Below are 16,383 nucleotides of genomic sequence, written 5' to 3' on the forward strand. Positions count from 1 at the left end.
AAAAGCAATGGTGAAACCCCAGCTCTTCCCTAAATAGTCGCGGGCAATGAGAAAGAAAGTACTACTGGCTTGATGAAATTCAACACGAAGTTTTGGCGAACTTTAAAAGAAGAAATGTGCCAGGCGTTTTCTTTTGGCAGGAATATGCCTTGTGGAGACACTTAATCTCGTACAGGGTACATCGCATGGGCTGGACATCAAAGACAAGCGATACATGAAAAGCAAGTAAAGACCCTCGTCTAAAAGAATTATTCTAGTATTTTCTATAAACCCGGATGACAAAAAGCGCCGTCGGGTGAATCATGAATCCTCAACAGGATACACTGTATCAATGCCAAACCGCGCTCTCTTCCGTTGCAGTATTATCCTGTCAATCATCTAAAAAGCACTTTCCCAAACGCCAAAGCTAAGATTATTCGTACAATGAGTCATCTTTCGGATCACGATCCACTCGAGGTTAGGACCTTTCCGTCCTCTCCTGGAGAGTCTGCCTACGAGTATCCTCCAGCTCCTTGGTCATGACCTCGTTGAAATACTCGGAATTGTCCAGATAGAGGTGGTGGCCGGCCTTGGGTATGATGATTACCTTGGCGGACCCATTTTCTCGTTTCTTCTGCTCCTCGGTGGCATTGCGAAGGATCTGCGCCTTGACTTGCTTTAGTTTCTCCTCGGCCGCCAGGCCCCCCGCCACATCCATCCAGTCGTTTTCGCCGTACATGAAGACGATGGGATACCCCGTCTCCTTGGTTTCCGGCGTAGAAGCAGTTGCTGGTTGAATGACTTGCCTGCCGACGTCTTGGATGCGGTTGATGATGGGGTTACGGGCAAAAGCGCCAGGGGCCAGAAGATATGGCAGCACATACTCTCCACTACCACGTTGACGGAATAAGCTGTAGGAGTAGTCATGAAGCGTTTGCGCCTCCTCGTCGGGCAAATGGTTGAAGCGGCGCGAGGTCCAGCCCGACACAAAGCGAGGGCCGATTGGTCCGGCCATGCGTACAATACTGAATGGAGATACATTAGCGTCCCATAGCCAGACGAGCCAGCTGGGATAAGGACGCTTCTTTGGAGCATTGACGCTGTCACTTCCTATTTTGCTCTTGGAGCTCGGTGAGTTGCCGTCATGGGGTCTGGTCGTCTCTATTTGATCCTGTGTGAACTCGTCCTGGAATGTCGACTCTTGGGGCTCGGGCATGTCCGCATTAACGGCATAGGGGTCCTCCGGAATACCGACTGGCGATGCCAAGATGAGCTTGTTGAGCCGGCCGGGGTATTTCAAGGCATATGATACCGCCAAATACCCGCCGAGGGAGTGGCCGAGAAGAGTGAACTTCTCTAATTTTCGGACCTTGCGCCATTCTTCTAGTGCGTCGACAAACCAACTCTCCGCCTCGGCGATCTTGCCGGCGGGATCCTTGGCGTGTATTTTGAAGCTGGGCCGCATCGAGTTGCCCATGCCCAGCATATCGAGTGCGTACAGTTTCCAGCCCTTGACCCGCGTCAAGCTCTCAAAGTTCTTGTAGTAGAATCCCAAACCTGCACCGTAGCCATGAAGCATGACCAGGGTGTCATCTACCGGCTCGCCCACCCTCTCGATGGAAAACTCATTGAGCCCTCGGTTCTTGCCAGATAGCTTAACCATTTGCGATTTCCACAACCGCGGCCCGTACGGGTCGATATTGGCAGCGGTCTCAGTAGATCCAGGGTGGTCGGCCGAAGGCACCTCGGCCAATGGCGAGGTCGACTGTGCGACGGCTTCCCTGAGGTATGGTATATGGGCAATAACGTTACGTTCTGCCACTGTTGGTGTTACGCTCGTCCACTGTATGTTGAGTTAGTGACCACATGCTTAAAGTATGCAGAGGAGAGGGAAAGCAAACCCATTGGTAGACGGCATCTTTGTAGCCAAGAGGAAACATCCCCCCAGCGGCGGCAGGTGGAGGCGGAGGCATGCCGGGTGTTGTTTCTTGCTGTTGTTCTCTCGCTCTTCTCCTAGTCCGTATGGTTACGGGTGGTGCAACGGGGGCAACGACTTGGGTAGACATGTTAGTCACTTGTGTAGTTCTGAGGTTCGTCCGCAATGGTCTTTGCAGCGTCCAGACGAGTTTTCTGGATTGTATAGTGGCGGAAATGGAGAAAGGAGTCTTGATCATACCGAACGGAAGCAAAAAGTGGCAAGTCAGCAGTGGACAAATGCGCCTACTTATTGTCTACGATATGATTCTTACAAAGCCACCACAGGCAGCAAGAATGGACCGTAAATGAGGGCCGAGACAGACAGACACAGCCCGGACTTATTGTAAAGGGTTACGTTATGTCCGACGTGACGGGACCACGACCGATCCCTGAAAAAATCTACAAAAAGACGTGGGTTTCCGACCTTTGACTGAAAATAGATAATGGGGAAAAGAAACAATGTGCGTTGTTCTTTCCAGTGAGCCAAATGCGCTCGCTCTCGGATTGGACAGTCTTGGCCTAAAGACGCATCATTGACGTGGAACCTGGGTCAGATTAGCGGATTCCGCGGACTTAAGGCTCCCGGACTTCTAGAAAACCCCTGTAATTCCATCCTCGGCCCTTGCAGTCTGCCCGCACCGAGCCTAGGGAGCCTGGCGGGTCTCTGACGACCGAAGCCCGATCTCCCCGACTACGCCTAGATGGGTCACGTAAGCCAAAGGTATTCAGCTTTGGACATGTAAAGCGAGTGAAGTCTCAAAGTCATCAAGGATGACGCATATGAGGAGGAGTTTGTGATCTTGTTTTCATCGGATGCTTGGCTATTTGGTCTATTCGCATTCGTTTCCTGGGATGCCCCATTTGCACCTCTAATCCCTGGTGCTATATGCAAAGAAACCCGCCGGTTTTTGTTCTCCTCGATATCGGGCTGAGTTTGTGTAATATGAAGAGATGGACCAAGTCACGGTAGCTAAAATCAATCGCCGCCACCCTTTTAACCCCAAGTACCACCGCCACCACCGCCTCTGCCACCCTTTCTTTGAGCGCTGAGTCTCCAGTCGTCTTCGCCGGCAAATTTATTGTATAGAGGCTGGATACGTTCGGCCTTCTTCCTCTTGCTGAGGCGATCTGTAGGCGCGACCTTGAAAAATGTTGGCGCCGCCTCTACCAGCCATTTCGGCTCAATCGTCGTGGTTTGTGTCATGTACTCCTTAGAAGTCATGACCAGAGTATGGTAGACAACCCATTCGGCCTGCTTCCCAAAAAGCGCAGACGATGGGTGCAAGTAGACCGGCGTACCCTCAATGAGGGTCTTGTAGCCCTCTTGGGGATCCTTCCGTGCCGAGTTTCGGAAGAATCCAGCACAAAGAGCGCGCCGTACCTTCGTCGTGTCGCGTCCGCAGGAGGAAATCTGATGCCGGTGCCGTCCCATGATCTGTACAATTTGCTTTCGAACATCTAGAGCATGCCGCATTGCACGTGCCTGGATAAAATTCTCAAAGCACCATGGGTTAGAGTAGCCGGAATTTTTCCATGCGTTGTAGACGTTGAGCAGCGTGAGGTGGTCACCGGATGGGTCGTGAAATTTGGATTTCTTCTGATCTGCTTGCTGCTGCTTCTCCTTGGGCCGATGGAAGACAGTCGGCACATTGAGCATGGCGATGATGCTAAGCATTTCGTCAGAGCATTCAAGGTCAACGGATGCTATGAGAACCTTGGAGAGTGCCGGGTCCATGGGGAAATCAGCCATCTTCCGGCCGAGACGAGTAAGTAAGCCTTCGTCGTCCAGAGCTGAGAGCGCGTAAAGCTCTTCCAGAGCTGTAAGCATGGTGTTCGTCGGCGGAGGATCCATGAAATCAAAATTCAAGAGGTCGTTGATACCCATGGCTTTCAACATCAAAATACTGAGGTCAACGTTAGCTTCTGACTTGTGCAATAGGGGGTTGGGTTTGCTTACGTGTTGGAGAGATTCTGTCTCTGAATCTCGGGCACAGTTGTGGGCAGCATTTCAGACTGATAAGCTGCTTCGGTATATAACCTAAAGCACTTTCCGGGACCTGTTCGTCCAGCACGACCAGCTCGTTGATTGGCTTGTGCCTGGGAAATAGGGGTAACCACCAAAGCATCCATTCCTAGCTTCGGATCGTAGGCGTTCTGCTTGACGAAACCAGGATCAACAACATAGTAGATAAAGTCGATGGTGATTGATGTTTCGGCGATGTTGGTTGCGATAACCACCTTGCGCTCTCCTGGTGGTGCTGGCTCAAAAATACGACTCTGCTGGTCGTTGGGCAGTGCCGAGTAGACTGGCAGGATATTGAGATTGGGAACATTTGGTCCCAGGGCTTTCATGCGTTCGTACAAGATCTCACAGCTTGTATCGATCTCTTCTTTGCCGGTCAAGAAGAGGAGGATATCACCCGGTGGCTCAGTAAGATGAATTTGCATGACCGTAACCAAGGCAGCATCGAGGTAATCCGATTCGGGCTCTCGCGAGTACAGAATCTCCACAGGGAACGTTCGTCCGGGAATGGTAAAAATGGGACATTCGTTGAAATAGGAAGAGAACTTGTCTGCATCCAAGGTTGCCGAAGTAACGATAATTTTGAGCTCCGGTCGGTGTTTGCAGGTCTTCTTCAGTAGAGCGAAAAGAATATCAGTTGCAATCGTTCTTTCGTGAGCCTCGTCCAGCATGATGACAGAATATCGTTCCAAGTTGGGATCCAACAAGATCTCACGCTGGAGCATACCGTCGGTCATGTACTTGATCTGCGTATTTGGGGTCGTCTTGTCATCAAAACGAACGGTGTACCCGACTTCTTCACCTAGTTCGCATCCAACTTCCTCCGAGACACGCTTGGCCACAGACATGGCCGCTACACGACGAGGCTGCGTACAGCCAATCATGCCATCTTTGGTGAAGCCAGCTTCGGCAAGATACTGTGTAAGCTGTGTCGTCTTACCCGAACCAGTTTCACCAACAACGACAAGAATCTGGTTCTCCCAGACGGCCTTGATAAGCTGGTTCCGGAACTGAAAAACTGGAAGAGACTCCCTTTGCTCCTTGATACTCATATTTGTACGCTTGCCACGCGGTTCATCTTTGCGTAGAGTTTTTTGCCATTCCAATTGTCCAGCCGGGGGTTTGGAGGCATTCATTCTGGCATTCCTCAGATCGTTGGCAAACTGCCGCGATTCTGGATTCGCCATTGGGTCGTTCCATTGGGACGCCAGATCTGACCTGGACTCTGCCTCAGCCTCGGCGGCGGCTGCATCTTGCTCCTCTCTCTTCAACTCTTTCCTCTCTTTCGCTAGATTCGTCCCAGACATTGCTGCACGGTTGAGAGAGCCATCTGGTGCCTTGACGACTCTGATGGGCGAAAGCTCCAGTGACTGTTTGGTTTGACCAACAAGGAATGGAGGTTCGTCTTCTCTCACTTCAATATCGACCTCTTCCTCGAGTTCCATTTGGCTCTCGCCCTTGAGGGCTGCATTGTAGTCTTCTTCTAGATCGGGGTAATCTGAAGCCTTGGCAACTCCAGATGCAATAAGCTGTCGAATTTCCCACCGCTCTGGCGAGGTCATTCGTTTCTTCTGGCGACGGGGTTGCGCAGCGTAAGCTGAAAGTGCCGCAGTATTATCTTCGGAAAAGCCGTTGCGACCGCCTCCGAGACTCTCCATGTTTGCACCCGAGGTAATTCTTGCTTGGGGCATAAGATCATGGCCAGATTCCTGATCCACATCTTTCATAGATAGCCCTATGCGACCGCCCTCGATCTTTGTCACTTTGACCTTGACATCTTGTCCTCTTGTGAGCAGATCCGATGGGTGGTTGACGCGCTGTCCCTGTACCAGATTGGATATGTGAACCATACCGTCAACCTTTCCGCGAACCCCATGCAGATTGACAAATGCACCAAAGTCCTTGATACCAGTGACATGACCATCGTAGATTTTATATAAAACAGGCGCGTCGTCCACCTCGGGTTCGGGAGGTCTTTTGAACATGTCGTCATCTCTTCGCCCGCGTTCGTATTCATCCCTCCTGCTTCTGTGTTTCCGATGCGGTTTTTCGTAGTCGTCGTCATAGTCCCGGTCTCTTCTGTCGCGCGACCTGCGCCTCTCTTTCCGACGATGGCGCGAATCTTCATCCTCTGGGCTCCAGCTGCGTTTCCTACTCGATGGCTCCGCGCGGGGCTTGGAAGGCTTCGGCGCAAGGTCTTCCAGCTGTGCGAGTGTATCATCGATGGCGTCTCCATCCTCGTAGTCTGAGGGCACCTGCTTGTCGGGAATGGCCAGACCTCGAAACAAGCCCTGCTTTTCCTCTTTCGATCGATGTGAAGACTCGTCGGCGTAGGCTCCGTTCGCTGCATTCGACCCAGACTTGAACTTTGGATGCATGGTCCGCACCAGCCGATCTACACTGTCGAATAGACTGTCTGGCCATTTCGCACCTCCCATGCCGGCCAGCCTCTGTTTGAACTCTTCAATGGTGTTGCATTCTAGCCGCTGCGCAATGATGAACTCGGCCAAGACCTTTTCCGAAATGCCGAGATGATTTTGTAATTCGGACGTGACCTTGGAAACGAGCGACAGGAGCTCGAGCTCCTCGAAGTCGTCCATGCTGATCCCCTTCCCGCGACTTGTCGAGAATTATGCGGTTTGAACGTCGTCGCAAACTCAGATGAGTCGCTGATGGAAGTTGGAGGACTGGAAATAATTATGGGACCGAACAACGCGGCAGAAGCCGTGGGGCAACTGGTCGGTGCGCTTCGCTTGATGTACTGCCGCTACAAGTTTAGTGCAAGTGTCAGGAACTTATTATTAGTTTTGCTACATAGTATCACGCATAATAGTACTGAATTCATCAGAGCTCGACCAAGTTATTCAACTAGATAATACTCAAGCAAAGCATGATCAGCAACAATTACACTTCTAATAATGATTGGATAAGCCATTCAAGAAGCGAGGACTTGCAATGGCTTTGCAAAATAGCAGAATCAGAGATCGGTCATTATTGAACCTGGATCATATCTGAACATTTCTCTCAGAGATAATGGATGGATGTATTCTGAGTTCTACGTTTATGCTTATATTTATTACGTGTCTGCCTCCTTTTTGAGTATAGGACAGCCGTGATGCTCCTCAGCAAACGCAACATTATGAAACACGCGATGTCTATATTTGCTTAGCCAAGAGTAGACCTGTGTGGAGTCAAGTCAAATGCTTTATGGGCTCTGACTGCCCAGTGGATGAAATGTCGAACCTGATCTATTTATGTTTATGTGATGATAACGAAGAGTAAGATATGTTTTGATTCACGAGCCTGTGAATTGGCCAATTCGATACGTGTTAGATCACATGTGGTACAACTCACACGAGTTTCTATTTCACTGCTACTTTGTATTGGCAACATGATGCAAATCATGTCTACACTTTATGCCCAAAGCTACAGAGGCCATAGCAAGTGAATAGTAGAAGGATGTCTAGCGACGCGGTGGATTGTATACTACATACTGTGGTACGTGTAGACCAACGTTAAGATGGTGGCGCAGAATTAAGCGCGACTCAACGGCAGACTGGCCGAAATGACCTCCAAGGAATAGAGCTAGGGTGTCCATGTACTTACAGACTGGTTTCTTGGCTCGCTGCTACAAATGTCACTGCGAGACTAGAAACTTCCTGCTCGATGATACTGATCCTCACAGCCTGGTGGACATCAAGGCTCGCAGTCAATATTGGCCAGTCGAACTCTGAGCAAGTACGGCTCAGATCCAAATTAGAATTATGTATTAGTCTGGTCCGGGAATAACCTCGCATATGGAAATTGCCATCTGAAGATATGTAGGTACATCCAATAGTGCTTGCAAATCAATAGATTGACGTAACCCCCGCAATACCCACCACACAAAAGCCCGGGGCACTTTTACTTTCACAGTTTGGGAGCTCCTGCGGGCTTTGAGCCTTTGGCCGGAACCTGACAGGGGGAGCTGAGCCACTCCACTGTTGCCTCCTGGCACTCACTGGACTGGGTTGATCTGATCGCTCTCAGGGCGCTCAGCCCGCTTCTTTTTCTTTCAACTGTGATTCATTCCCCAGTGCCCGCCTGACTTGCAGATCGGTCTCTCCTTCTGGCCCAGCCCATTGATTGATTGATTGATTGATAACAGACCCAGAGACCCCGAAACCTCGATGAACCCGACGATAACACCATCCTAAATTCTTCGTCCAGCATCGCATATATACTATTTAACACCACGACAACAAACAACAGCATCGAGTGGGCATCATCGCCATGTGCAGCTCCGATATCTTCCTCGGCCTCCTGGCCATCATCTTCCCTCCTTTGCCTGGTACGTCATGTCGCCTGTCGCTACGTATTCGGCTGCCTGCGTCCTCGAGCCGGCGCAACCGAAACACGCGACAATAACAGCCAGGCTCCATGGCAGTCACGATAACATCTGCTAATTTGACGATTTTCTAGTATGGATCAAGTGCGGTATTTGCTCCGCTGACAGCATCATCAACATTCTCCTCTGCATGCTAGCTTACGTACGTCTGCCCTCGTCGCATGCGCGCACGCTGCTGCCTCATTGATACTGGGGCCCTGCTCACTAACATGAATATACTAGATTCCGGGACTCCTTCACGCGTGGTACATCATCGCCAAAGTTCCTGATGATTATGAGTACTCGAATGTGCCAGATGCCGAGCGCGGCCATCAGGTCTTTGTGATACATACCACCGATGGCCGGCAGCAACAGCAACAGCCACAGGCTCAGCAACCACAGCGCCAACCAAAGCCTCAGCACCAGCCGGGCATGAACTATGGCACGGCAAGAAACCAAGGCAATGGCTCCTCGTCCACGGCCGCTCAGGCTGGAAGCAGTACCCAGAATGAGTACGAGCCTGCTCCGCCATCATATGCAGACGCTGTCAAGGGCGACCACAAAGTCCAGACACATGAGTAGGCTGTTACTAAGCATGCGGCGAGCGATTTGTGCTTCTGTTGCGTAGACAGGTTGCAAGCACTGAAACAGTGCTGTGAAGCACCCGCATCAAGGAAGCCTTTATTTTTCTGGGTAGACAGAGAAACATTTGTTCACAGAATCGGCTGAATGGTCTAGACCATGACGCCCTCTGTTTCACCCAACGACACGAGATTACGCAGGTATGATTGGATCATCAGGGCGGGCTACTGGGTTTGCATTTTAAAGACACTCCTTTTATTGTGCGGTCTTTTGAATGGCGTTTTTTTGGATTGCGGTTTTTGAGGATTGTACTAGATACTATACAAGCGGATGAAGTGATCCCAATGGATAGTTCAAGATCGCAGAGAGATCAGAGTGATGTGTTGTGTATATGTAAATGGGTAGTGGGTATGTACTATGTTAAGATGAATGTTGTCATGCCAAGTACCTACTTGGATATCTATGTCGCCTCTTGACTCGCCTAAGGGACAAATTGAGTAAGCGACTGTCCTGTCACCTTTCAATACTCAGGTAATGATACTCTGACGCTTGATCGCAATCTAATGCGTAGATAGCTTTGGAGGCACAGAATGAGAAGAAGAGTAGCAGAGACGTTGTTCAGAGCTTAAACAGGTAAATGTTTATAGTTACCAGAGACGAAACGGATTCATGTTTTGTACTCCGAGGTAGATAAACGTGGGCACCCGTGGACGTACCTAGTAACATTTGTGGTGTGCGCTCTACCTAGGTAACCGTCTCAGCAAGGGGTAGCAACTGTGCATGTGAGGGACAGTGGACTGTTAGCACTGGGCCCATCAATTCGCGTTCAGTTAGGCCGCCACAGTTCACTTGACCAACACTGGAATCACATTTCGACCTCCATCACATACGTCTGTACAAATAGATTACTACTACCTAAACATTGAACAGTGACTCTCTTCCAAGAAGACCACTTGGACACTAAAGTTCTTATACATTGCATACATTTTACACGAGCATCAAAGATCAAAAAATTGCCCCTCCCACTTTCACACGCACGATAGTCGCCGCCCCCGAAGGAAACGTTTTGCCTCAAGCTGCACTGGACATCCCGCTCATCCAACCAACCAACCTGCTAAACCCTGGACAAGTCTTTGACTATTGTGGTCGCACGAAAGGACATCCCCACTGCGACATACATACATACATCCCATTCAATTGTCAATTGACAGCCTCGATTGCCACACTCAGAACACACACACATACGCATACCTACACTCTCCTCGCCCAGCCCAGCTCAGCGCCTTGCAGACTCTGACTCTCCTCCGTCTCATCAATCTCTGCCCGATCATCTCCCAGTGCCTACATATTCCTCCACTTTGTTGGGCCCCCCCGCACACGCACAAGCCATTCATCAAGACAGACGGGCAGACTCTGGACAACAGCGATTCCATTCGTCCACCCACTCGCACTCAAGCACGACAGCCCAATTGACTCGACAGTTTTCCAACATCGAATAGAACATCAACCATCTTTTGCCAGACAATCGATCGCCTCCTTATGCTATGGCATTAAGGTATACTGTGGAAGAGCTCATACATTTGAGCCAGTCGCCACTATGTGTAAAGCCCAACTCCTTGCCTCCCAAGGAGGATTGGATGGGGTGAGTCCCTATACCTTTCTGTCGTCAGATTTCCCTCTTTAGTACATAACTAACTCTGGCATTGCCAAAGACAACTCTCCGAGACCTATCGCAATAATCAAGGCACTGCCAGGACCGGCACGGACAAGACCAGGAACGGCGAAGGTGCCCTGCTTGACCAGACCAACAGACGTCCCGGCGTGGACAGACATAGCTCGCGGAATACTACAAGTATGTTAATTGACCCAACCAAACTAATCATTCCGTCAAATGCTGACTGTTTCTCCAAGATGCCGAAGGCATAGTTCTCGGTCCACCCCGAACGACATTCTCCTCCTCAACCGCCACTCGAGGAAGCAAGCCATTTGACAATGACAAACCCTTTGCCTCCTTTCGCCGTAACGGAGATGGCGACAATGACCGCGAACGAGTCGACAGGGACCGAGATGGGAGAGGTAATTTCCGGCGTCGTGGTGATGATGGTGAACAAGATAGTGACGGTTGGAGTACAGTGAAGCCTCGCAAGAGCTTTGGCCACGAAGGCGCCGAACGATTCAATGGCCGTATGGGAGGCGATCGCTTTGGCGCAGAGCGCCGCCCCCGCGACAGCCAAGACGAGACCAACGACAAGCCCAAACGCAGCAATTTTGGAGAGTTTGGCCGCGAAAAGGACGGTGACGATGAACGACCACGTCGGAACGGGCTACCCAGGAACCGCACAGATCAAGCTACCTGGGGTCGTGGCGACATTGGCGACAGCGATGCGCCTCCCAGCCGCGAGCGCTTCGACAGAGCCAAGAGCTGGCGTGATCGGGCAGCACCACCAGAGGATCAACCTACTGACAGCAAGCCACGAGACCGTAACTTCAATCGCTGGGATAGAGATCGAGACCAGCGCCAGGAGCGTGATCCAGAATGGTTCGACGAGGGTATTGAAGAAAAGCCGCAGGCACACAGTATTCAAGACCTTCAAAAATTCATGGAGTCCATGAAGGCCCAAAAGAAGGGTGATGCTGTGCCTGAGCAAGGCCCAGCACCAAGTAGCATTAACACCTCAGTACGTGAAGCTTCCTTCGACATTGAGGCGACCAAGGTCAAGTCAGCCCCCGCCGTTGAAATGGGCCCAGACCAATTCTTTGCCAAATACGCTGTCACTCCCAGCGCCGACATCGAGAATCCTCACGAAGTACCGAAAGAGTCGGCTCCTCCCAAGCCTAAAGGAGGATCAAGGTTTGGTAGTTTCTTCGCCTCACAACAGGGCAGACAGACGGAGCCGTCAACACCCGCAGCAGCTCCTCAACCAGCCCAGGAGATCAACCCCTTGCTTCAGTTTGGAGGTGCAAATGTTGCCGCCAACATTGCTGCGGCTGCTCCTACTGGCAGCCCTAGTGGCATGGAAGATAGAGCTGCGTTTCAGAACATTCTCCTCAAGCTCAAGAAGCAGCATATATCAAACACTCCACCGTCTGCTGGCGGTTTCTCTGCCCCGCCCGCCGAACCCGAACGGGGCCCCTCAAGTTCAGTTGCATCACCGGGTCCATACCCACCATTCAACTTGGAGCACCGAGACGGTCCACCGAGCCGTGGCCCTGTGCCCCCGGAGATGCTTGCATCCAGACCGCAGCCACCCAGCTATCCAATCCCAGGACCGATGGGCACAGAAGCACAATTGCTCCAGAATCTGATAGCACAGCGACAGCCGGTGGCGAGCCCAGCAGGTGGTCGTGATCAAGCCCAAGTGCGCAATAGTCAGACAGAATTCCTCATGAGCCTCATGCAAAGTGGCCGGCATGCTCCACCTGAAGTACAGAGACCCGAGCCTCACATTCGAATGCCCCAACCTTCTCGGCCAGCTCAAATCCCGCAGACACCCGACAGGGAACCAGACTTCCAGCGGGAACGAAGCGGGTCTCATCAGCAAGGACGACCTCAAGGACCTCCGGGCTTTTTTGACGAATCACAGCTGCGCCTCGATCAGGACAACCGCAGACAACAGCAGCCGACTCAGATCCTTCAGCGACCCATCTCCATGGGCGTTGACCAGATGCAGCCCAACTGGTTGCAAGGTGCTAACCAGCCTCCCCCTCCTGGCCCAGGCCGGCATATGATTCCGCCGCCAGGACTCGCAGGCAATCCTCGGAATGCGCCGCCGCCGGGCATGTTTCCCCCTGGTTTTCATCACGCTCCTATGGTTGTTGCACCTCCCATGGGTGCTTTTCCGCCGGAAGCCATGCGTAATATGGCGCCTCCGCCAGGTCTCTTCGGTGGTCCTGGTGGCCCTGGCGGGCCCCCGCCTCCAGGATTTCTGCCGCCGGGCATGAGCGGAGGCTTTCACGGAGGCCCTGAGGCTCTTGCTTTCGGTTTCGATGGCCGAGGCATGCCTCCTCCCGGTGCAGCCAATTTCCGCCGTGGCTAGGACGCCCTTTGCGACAGATTCAGTCCAAGATTCAGCAGCGCACCAGTATTTCCCGAGACAATCCCATCGCGATAAAGAGCTTTGTTTGAAGCGCTTCTCAAGTGGTGGGGGAAAGATGAGGACATGACAACTAGGAAATCCCATAAGTTGACGCCAATTTCAATAAAAGGTGATCATTTGTATGGTCTAACACAAATGTAGAGTACTTGGACGGTTGATGGTATAAATGGAAATGAGCACACGTAATGCTCGCTAATACTTATGTCGAGGTAACTTCGGAACGAAGTTGAGACTCATACTCGACAACATCCTCCCACAAGCTCGAGCGTAGGCATACGCACAGAGGCCACAGATAATATACTCGTCATGCAGCGCCCATCATTAAATATGTTGCCTTCATTTCCGTGCTGAATATGCTTCCCATGATGCTCAAGATGTGTCAATCTGCAACCGCAACGTCAAGTTGTTCTGCCACTGACACTCGCAAATGCTGATTGTAAAGCACCAAAGGTAATCAAGGAGATTGAAATGTTCTCTCCACGACTTATTCAGTAGTGACTCCTAGAATACTATGCGCTTATGCCTACCCTTTTATTAGTGAGTATGAAATAGTAATAAGATACTCCAATCGAAGTCGAAGACGACACGAGTACGACGATACGAGCGCGAAGGTCGTTGTTGGCCTTTGAGCCAGGCACCGGAGTCTGTCGAACTTTGGGTGAGTGGGACTTAAGGGCTTCACGGGATTCAAGAACCAGCAGGACCGTATGAGGATAATTCCGGGTTTCGGTTCTCTGAGAAGAGCAGCCATTGTGTGGAAGAGGATACAGACCATGATGGACACAAAATTTCAGGCATGCAAAGGTAAACTCTTTTGTGATATGGGATTATCTTGTGGCTAACAATGAACGTTTTCCAGGATGCTGTGAGCCAAACATTGGGAAGCAGACACCTTAGAGGCTGAATGTTTAGTCTAGTATAGTTCTCCGTGGCTTTGAGTGGTGTGGTCGTTTTGAGACGACCTTCAAGCATGAGCATGTGGCTCAACAAGTCTGTAGAAACGACACACAGATGAGCTTCATGTATGCAAAAGGGGGGCTGCAATCAGCCAGTAATGGTCTTCACATTCCATCGATTGCGCGAAAGAAGGACAGGAGCATGGTGGAGTGTCTGGCCTTGCTAAGAAAGGCTCTTTTCTCACTGCCAATACCATCACAACCAATCTTTATTTCTACCACTTTCCCATCTGCCGTATCTTATAGAGCTGAATGACATTATCTAGTGGTAGTTTCCATGAGAACTTCGAGTATCTGTTGATACTGGGATGCGCCGCCGCTGCCTCTTGGCGTCCGGTCCTTTATTTCAACCGCATTTTGTCCAATGCTGAGGGGTTCACTGATCTTCCTGCGTCCATGGTAAACACAAACGCCAGTACCGCCGCTCTTGTGCTTCTTGTTGGCAGGACACATGGGACTCGTCGGAAGGTGTTCAGGCATGTCAAATTCAAAGTCTCTTGGGCCGACGTCTTCCCAACGTGGGACGGCGTTTGGTACCTCCCACCACTCGCGCTGGCGAGGTCTAGATTCTGACTGAGACCTAGGACTATTCATCTGGGTTCTGGTCCCAGGCACAGACAGGACAGGCTTTTTGGGAAGTACATGGGGAGTTACGGGTGCCGAAATATCCATGAAGAAGGATCGGGGAGGACGGCCATTTTTGGAATGATAGAGCGGAGGTGTTTTGATGCGTGTTGCTTCCTATAGAGCTACATGTGTTAGTGGCATGGGCTACCCTGTCATTTAATGGTAATCGTCCCTCATGACTGTGCCGAGACTCACATTTCCAGGGAACTGCTCATCGTTGCCACCACGTGAGGTCGCACTATTGGTTGTTGTCTGGTCTGAAGCTGGCGAAGGGTCCGGCGTATGACCGCGAATCATCTCGCGGATAGAGCTAGACACACTGTCGTTGGACTCTCTGGACAGCTTCCTCTGCCAAGGCGCACGGCCAAAGAGCTTTCGTGGACGTGGCATGTTACCGTTTTGTTGGCTGTTGGCGTCGTCCTTGTCATGAAGCAGTGCCGCAACTCGAGACAAGGGCCCTTGATTTGCAGTTTCTAGTTGGGCTAAAGCAGAGGATGCCGCTGGAGTCGACTCTTCAGCTTCCTTGGGAGAAGGTTGCTTGGATTTATGCTATAAAAGTTTGCTAAGTTGAGGCCTTTGTGGGCAATGAGGTTGCACATTTTCGTCAAGCATACGTACCTCTTTGGACTTTGATTTAGTGCTCATGAAAGACTTCATAGGCTTGGTGGATATATATGGGAGAAAAGTTGGTCTCTTCTTCAACTTATTTGGTGCTGATGAGGTTGAAGCTGTAGATGCAGCGGTTGCCGATTCCGCAGAATCTGCCAATATAGCTGATTCGTGGGTCGCCGATATTGGACTATTCGTAGCCGTGTGCCTGGCCAATGTAGATGCCCGTGACGATGGCCATTGATTATCATTGATCCTTGACTCCTCATATGAGTTTCGTGCCTTGTGACTCGGCTGCTGAAGGGAGAAGACATGGCTGGCCTCAGTGAGATAGGGGCTCAGCAATGGTGGCCTAGTCAATGACAGGTCCGATCGGTTGATGTAGTCTATCGGGCTCGATGCTTGAGGAATGGCTCTTGGACTGATTATACTTCCGTTACCGCTCTTCTCTGTCTGACCCGAGCTGTTGTTCCGTGTAGATCGCTTGCGCCATCTGAAGCCCGTCTTCGTGCTGGACTCGGGGGTGGGAGTATCGACACGCTCCCGCTCGGCCCAGTAGCCTCCGGGGAACCATACCCATTCACAGCCCTCTCGTGCAGGCCGCGGAGGATCAATACCAGTCTTGAAGCTCTCCCGTTTGCTGATCGACGTTGCCCGAGGATCTCTATGGGGGTAAGACGATGTGATGGGCGGCGGCGTTTGCCCGGGAGTGTCGGTAAAGAAGGACGGCAGTCGACTTGCGATTCCATCATATGCTGGAGAAGAACGCGACGCAGAAGACCGACGCTATCGGCCAGCTGCTCGCAACTCTTCTAATTGTGGTGACTTGGGACTAGGCTCTTCCCTTATCCAAGACTCCATGGCTTTTTTTGTCATTAAAGGAAGGTAGCTTGAGAAGCGAGTGATGAGGATGATAAAGCTAGTGGTGGCTTGTTGTGCGAGGATATGGGGAAGTCAAAAACGAGTGTACTGGATCTCATAGAATCATTTTAGGCGCCTAGGTGGTATAGGAATGCAGATGAGGTTTCCATGAATATTCTCGAAGTAGACCGGCGTCTCAGATACGAGTACCTAGGATGTTTGTGATACGACCAGAATGATATTTTCTTGGCCAAGTCAAGCACAACACTGGCGGGGAATGATAATAAAATACACTTGCCTCAAAGA

General features: G+C 51.1%; 5 protein-coding genes across 5 annotated transcripts; 2 read left to right on the top strand and 3 right to left on the bottom strand.

Moving 5' to 3' along the window:
* Window positions 1-457: 457 nt before the first annotated feature.
* PFICI_04487 (uncharacterized protein) lies at window positions 458-2,045 on the bottom strand (the record flags this gene model as incomplete). The annotated part of the gene is made up of 2 exons (XM_007833068.1): window positions 458-1,822; window positions 1,881-2,045. The coding sequence occupies 2 exons, from the start codon at window positions 2,043-2,045 to the stop codon at window positions 458-460; spliced, it is 1,530 nt and encodes a 509-aa protein (XP_007831259.1).
* A 905-nt stretch (window positions 2,046-2,950) lies between these two features.
* PFICI_04488 (Pre-mRNA-splicing factor ATP-dependent RNA helicase prp22) lies at window positions 2,951-6,579 on the bottom strand (the record flags this gene model as incomplete). Its single annotated transcript, XM_007833069.1, has 2 exons — window positions 2,951-3,860; window positions 3,914-6,579. 2 exons carry the CDS (start codon window positions 6,577-6,579, stop codon window positions 2,951-2,953), a joined length of 3,576 nt encoding a protein of 1,191 aa, XP_007831260.1.
* A 1,672-nt stretch (window positions 6,580-8,251) lies between these two features.
* Window positions 8,252-8,927, top strand: PFICI_04489 (uncharacterized protein; the record flags this gene model as incomplete). Its single annotated transcript, XM_007833070.1, has 3 exons — window positions 8,252-8,309; window positions 8,441-8,508; window positions 8,589-8,927. The coding sequence occupies 3 exons, from the start codon at window positions 8,252-8,254 to the stop codon at window positions 8,925-8,927; spliced, it is 465 nt and encodes a 154-aa protein (XP_007831261.1).
* A 1,544-nt stretch (window positions 8,928-10,471) lies between these two features.
* Window positions 10,472-12,964, top strand: PFICI_04490 (uncharacterized protein; the record flags this gene model as incomplete). Its single annotated transcript, XM_007833071.1, has 3 exons — window positions 10,472-10,569; window positions 10,640-10,779; window positions 10,839-12,964. 3 exons carry the CDS (start codon window positions 10,472-10,474, stop codon window positions 12,962-12,964), a joined length of 2,364 nt encoding a protein of 787 aa, XP_007831262.1.
* Window positions 12,965-14,238: 1,274 nt separating this feature from the next.
* On the bottom strand, window positions 14,239-16,077 carry PFICI_04491 (uncharacterized protein; the record flags this gene model as incomplete). The annotated part of the gene is made up of 4 exons (XM_007833072.1): window positions 14,239-14,721; window positions 14,803-15,156; window positions 15,226-15,971; window positions 16,050-16,077. The coding sequence occupies 4 exons, from the start codon at window positions 16,075-16,077 to the stop codon at window positions 14,239-14,241; spliced, it is 1,611 nt and encodes a 536-aa protein (XP_007831263.1).
* Between the last annotated feature and the right edge of the window lie 306 nt (window positions 16,078-16,383).

The sequence above is a fragment of the Pestalotiopsis fici genome, assembly GCF_000516985.1.
Source record: "Pestalotiopsis fici W106-1 unplaced genomic scaffold PFICI_Scf_3, whole genome shotgun sequence".
In the NCBI taxonomy this organism is placed as follows: domain Eukaryota; kingdom Fungi; phylum Ascomycota; class Sordariomycetes; order Amphisphaeriales; family Sporocadaceae; genus Pestalotiopsis; species Pestalotiopsis fici.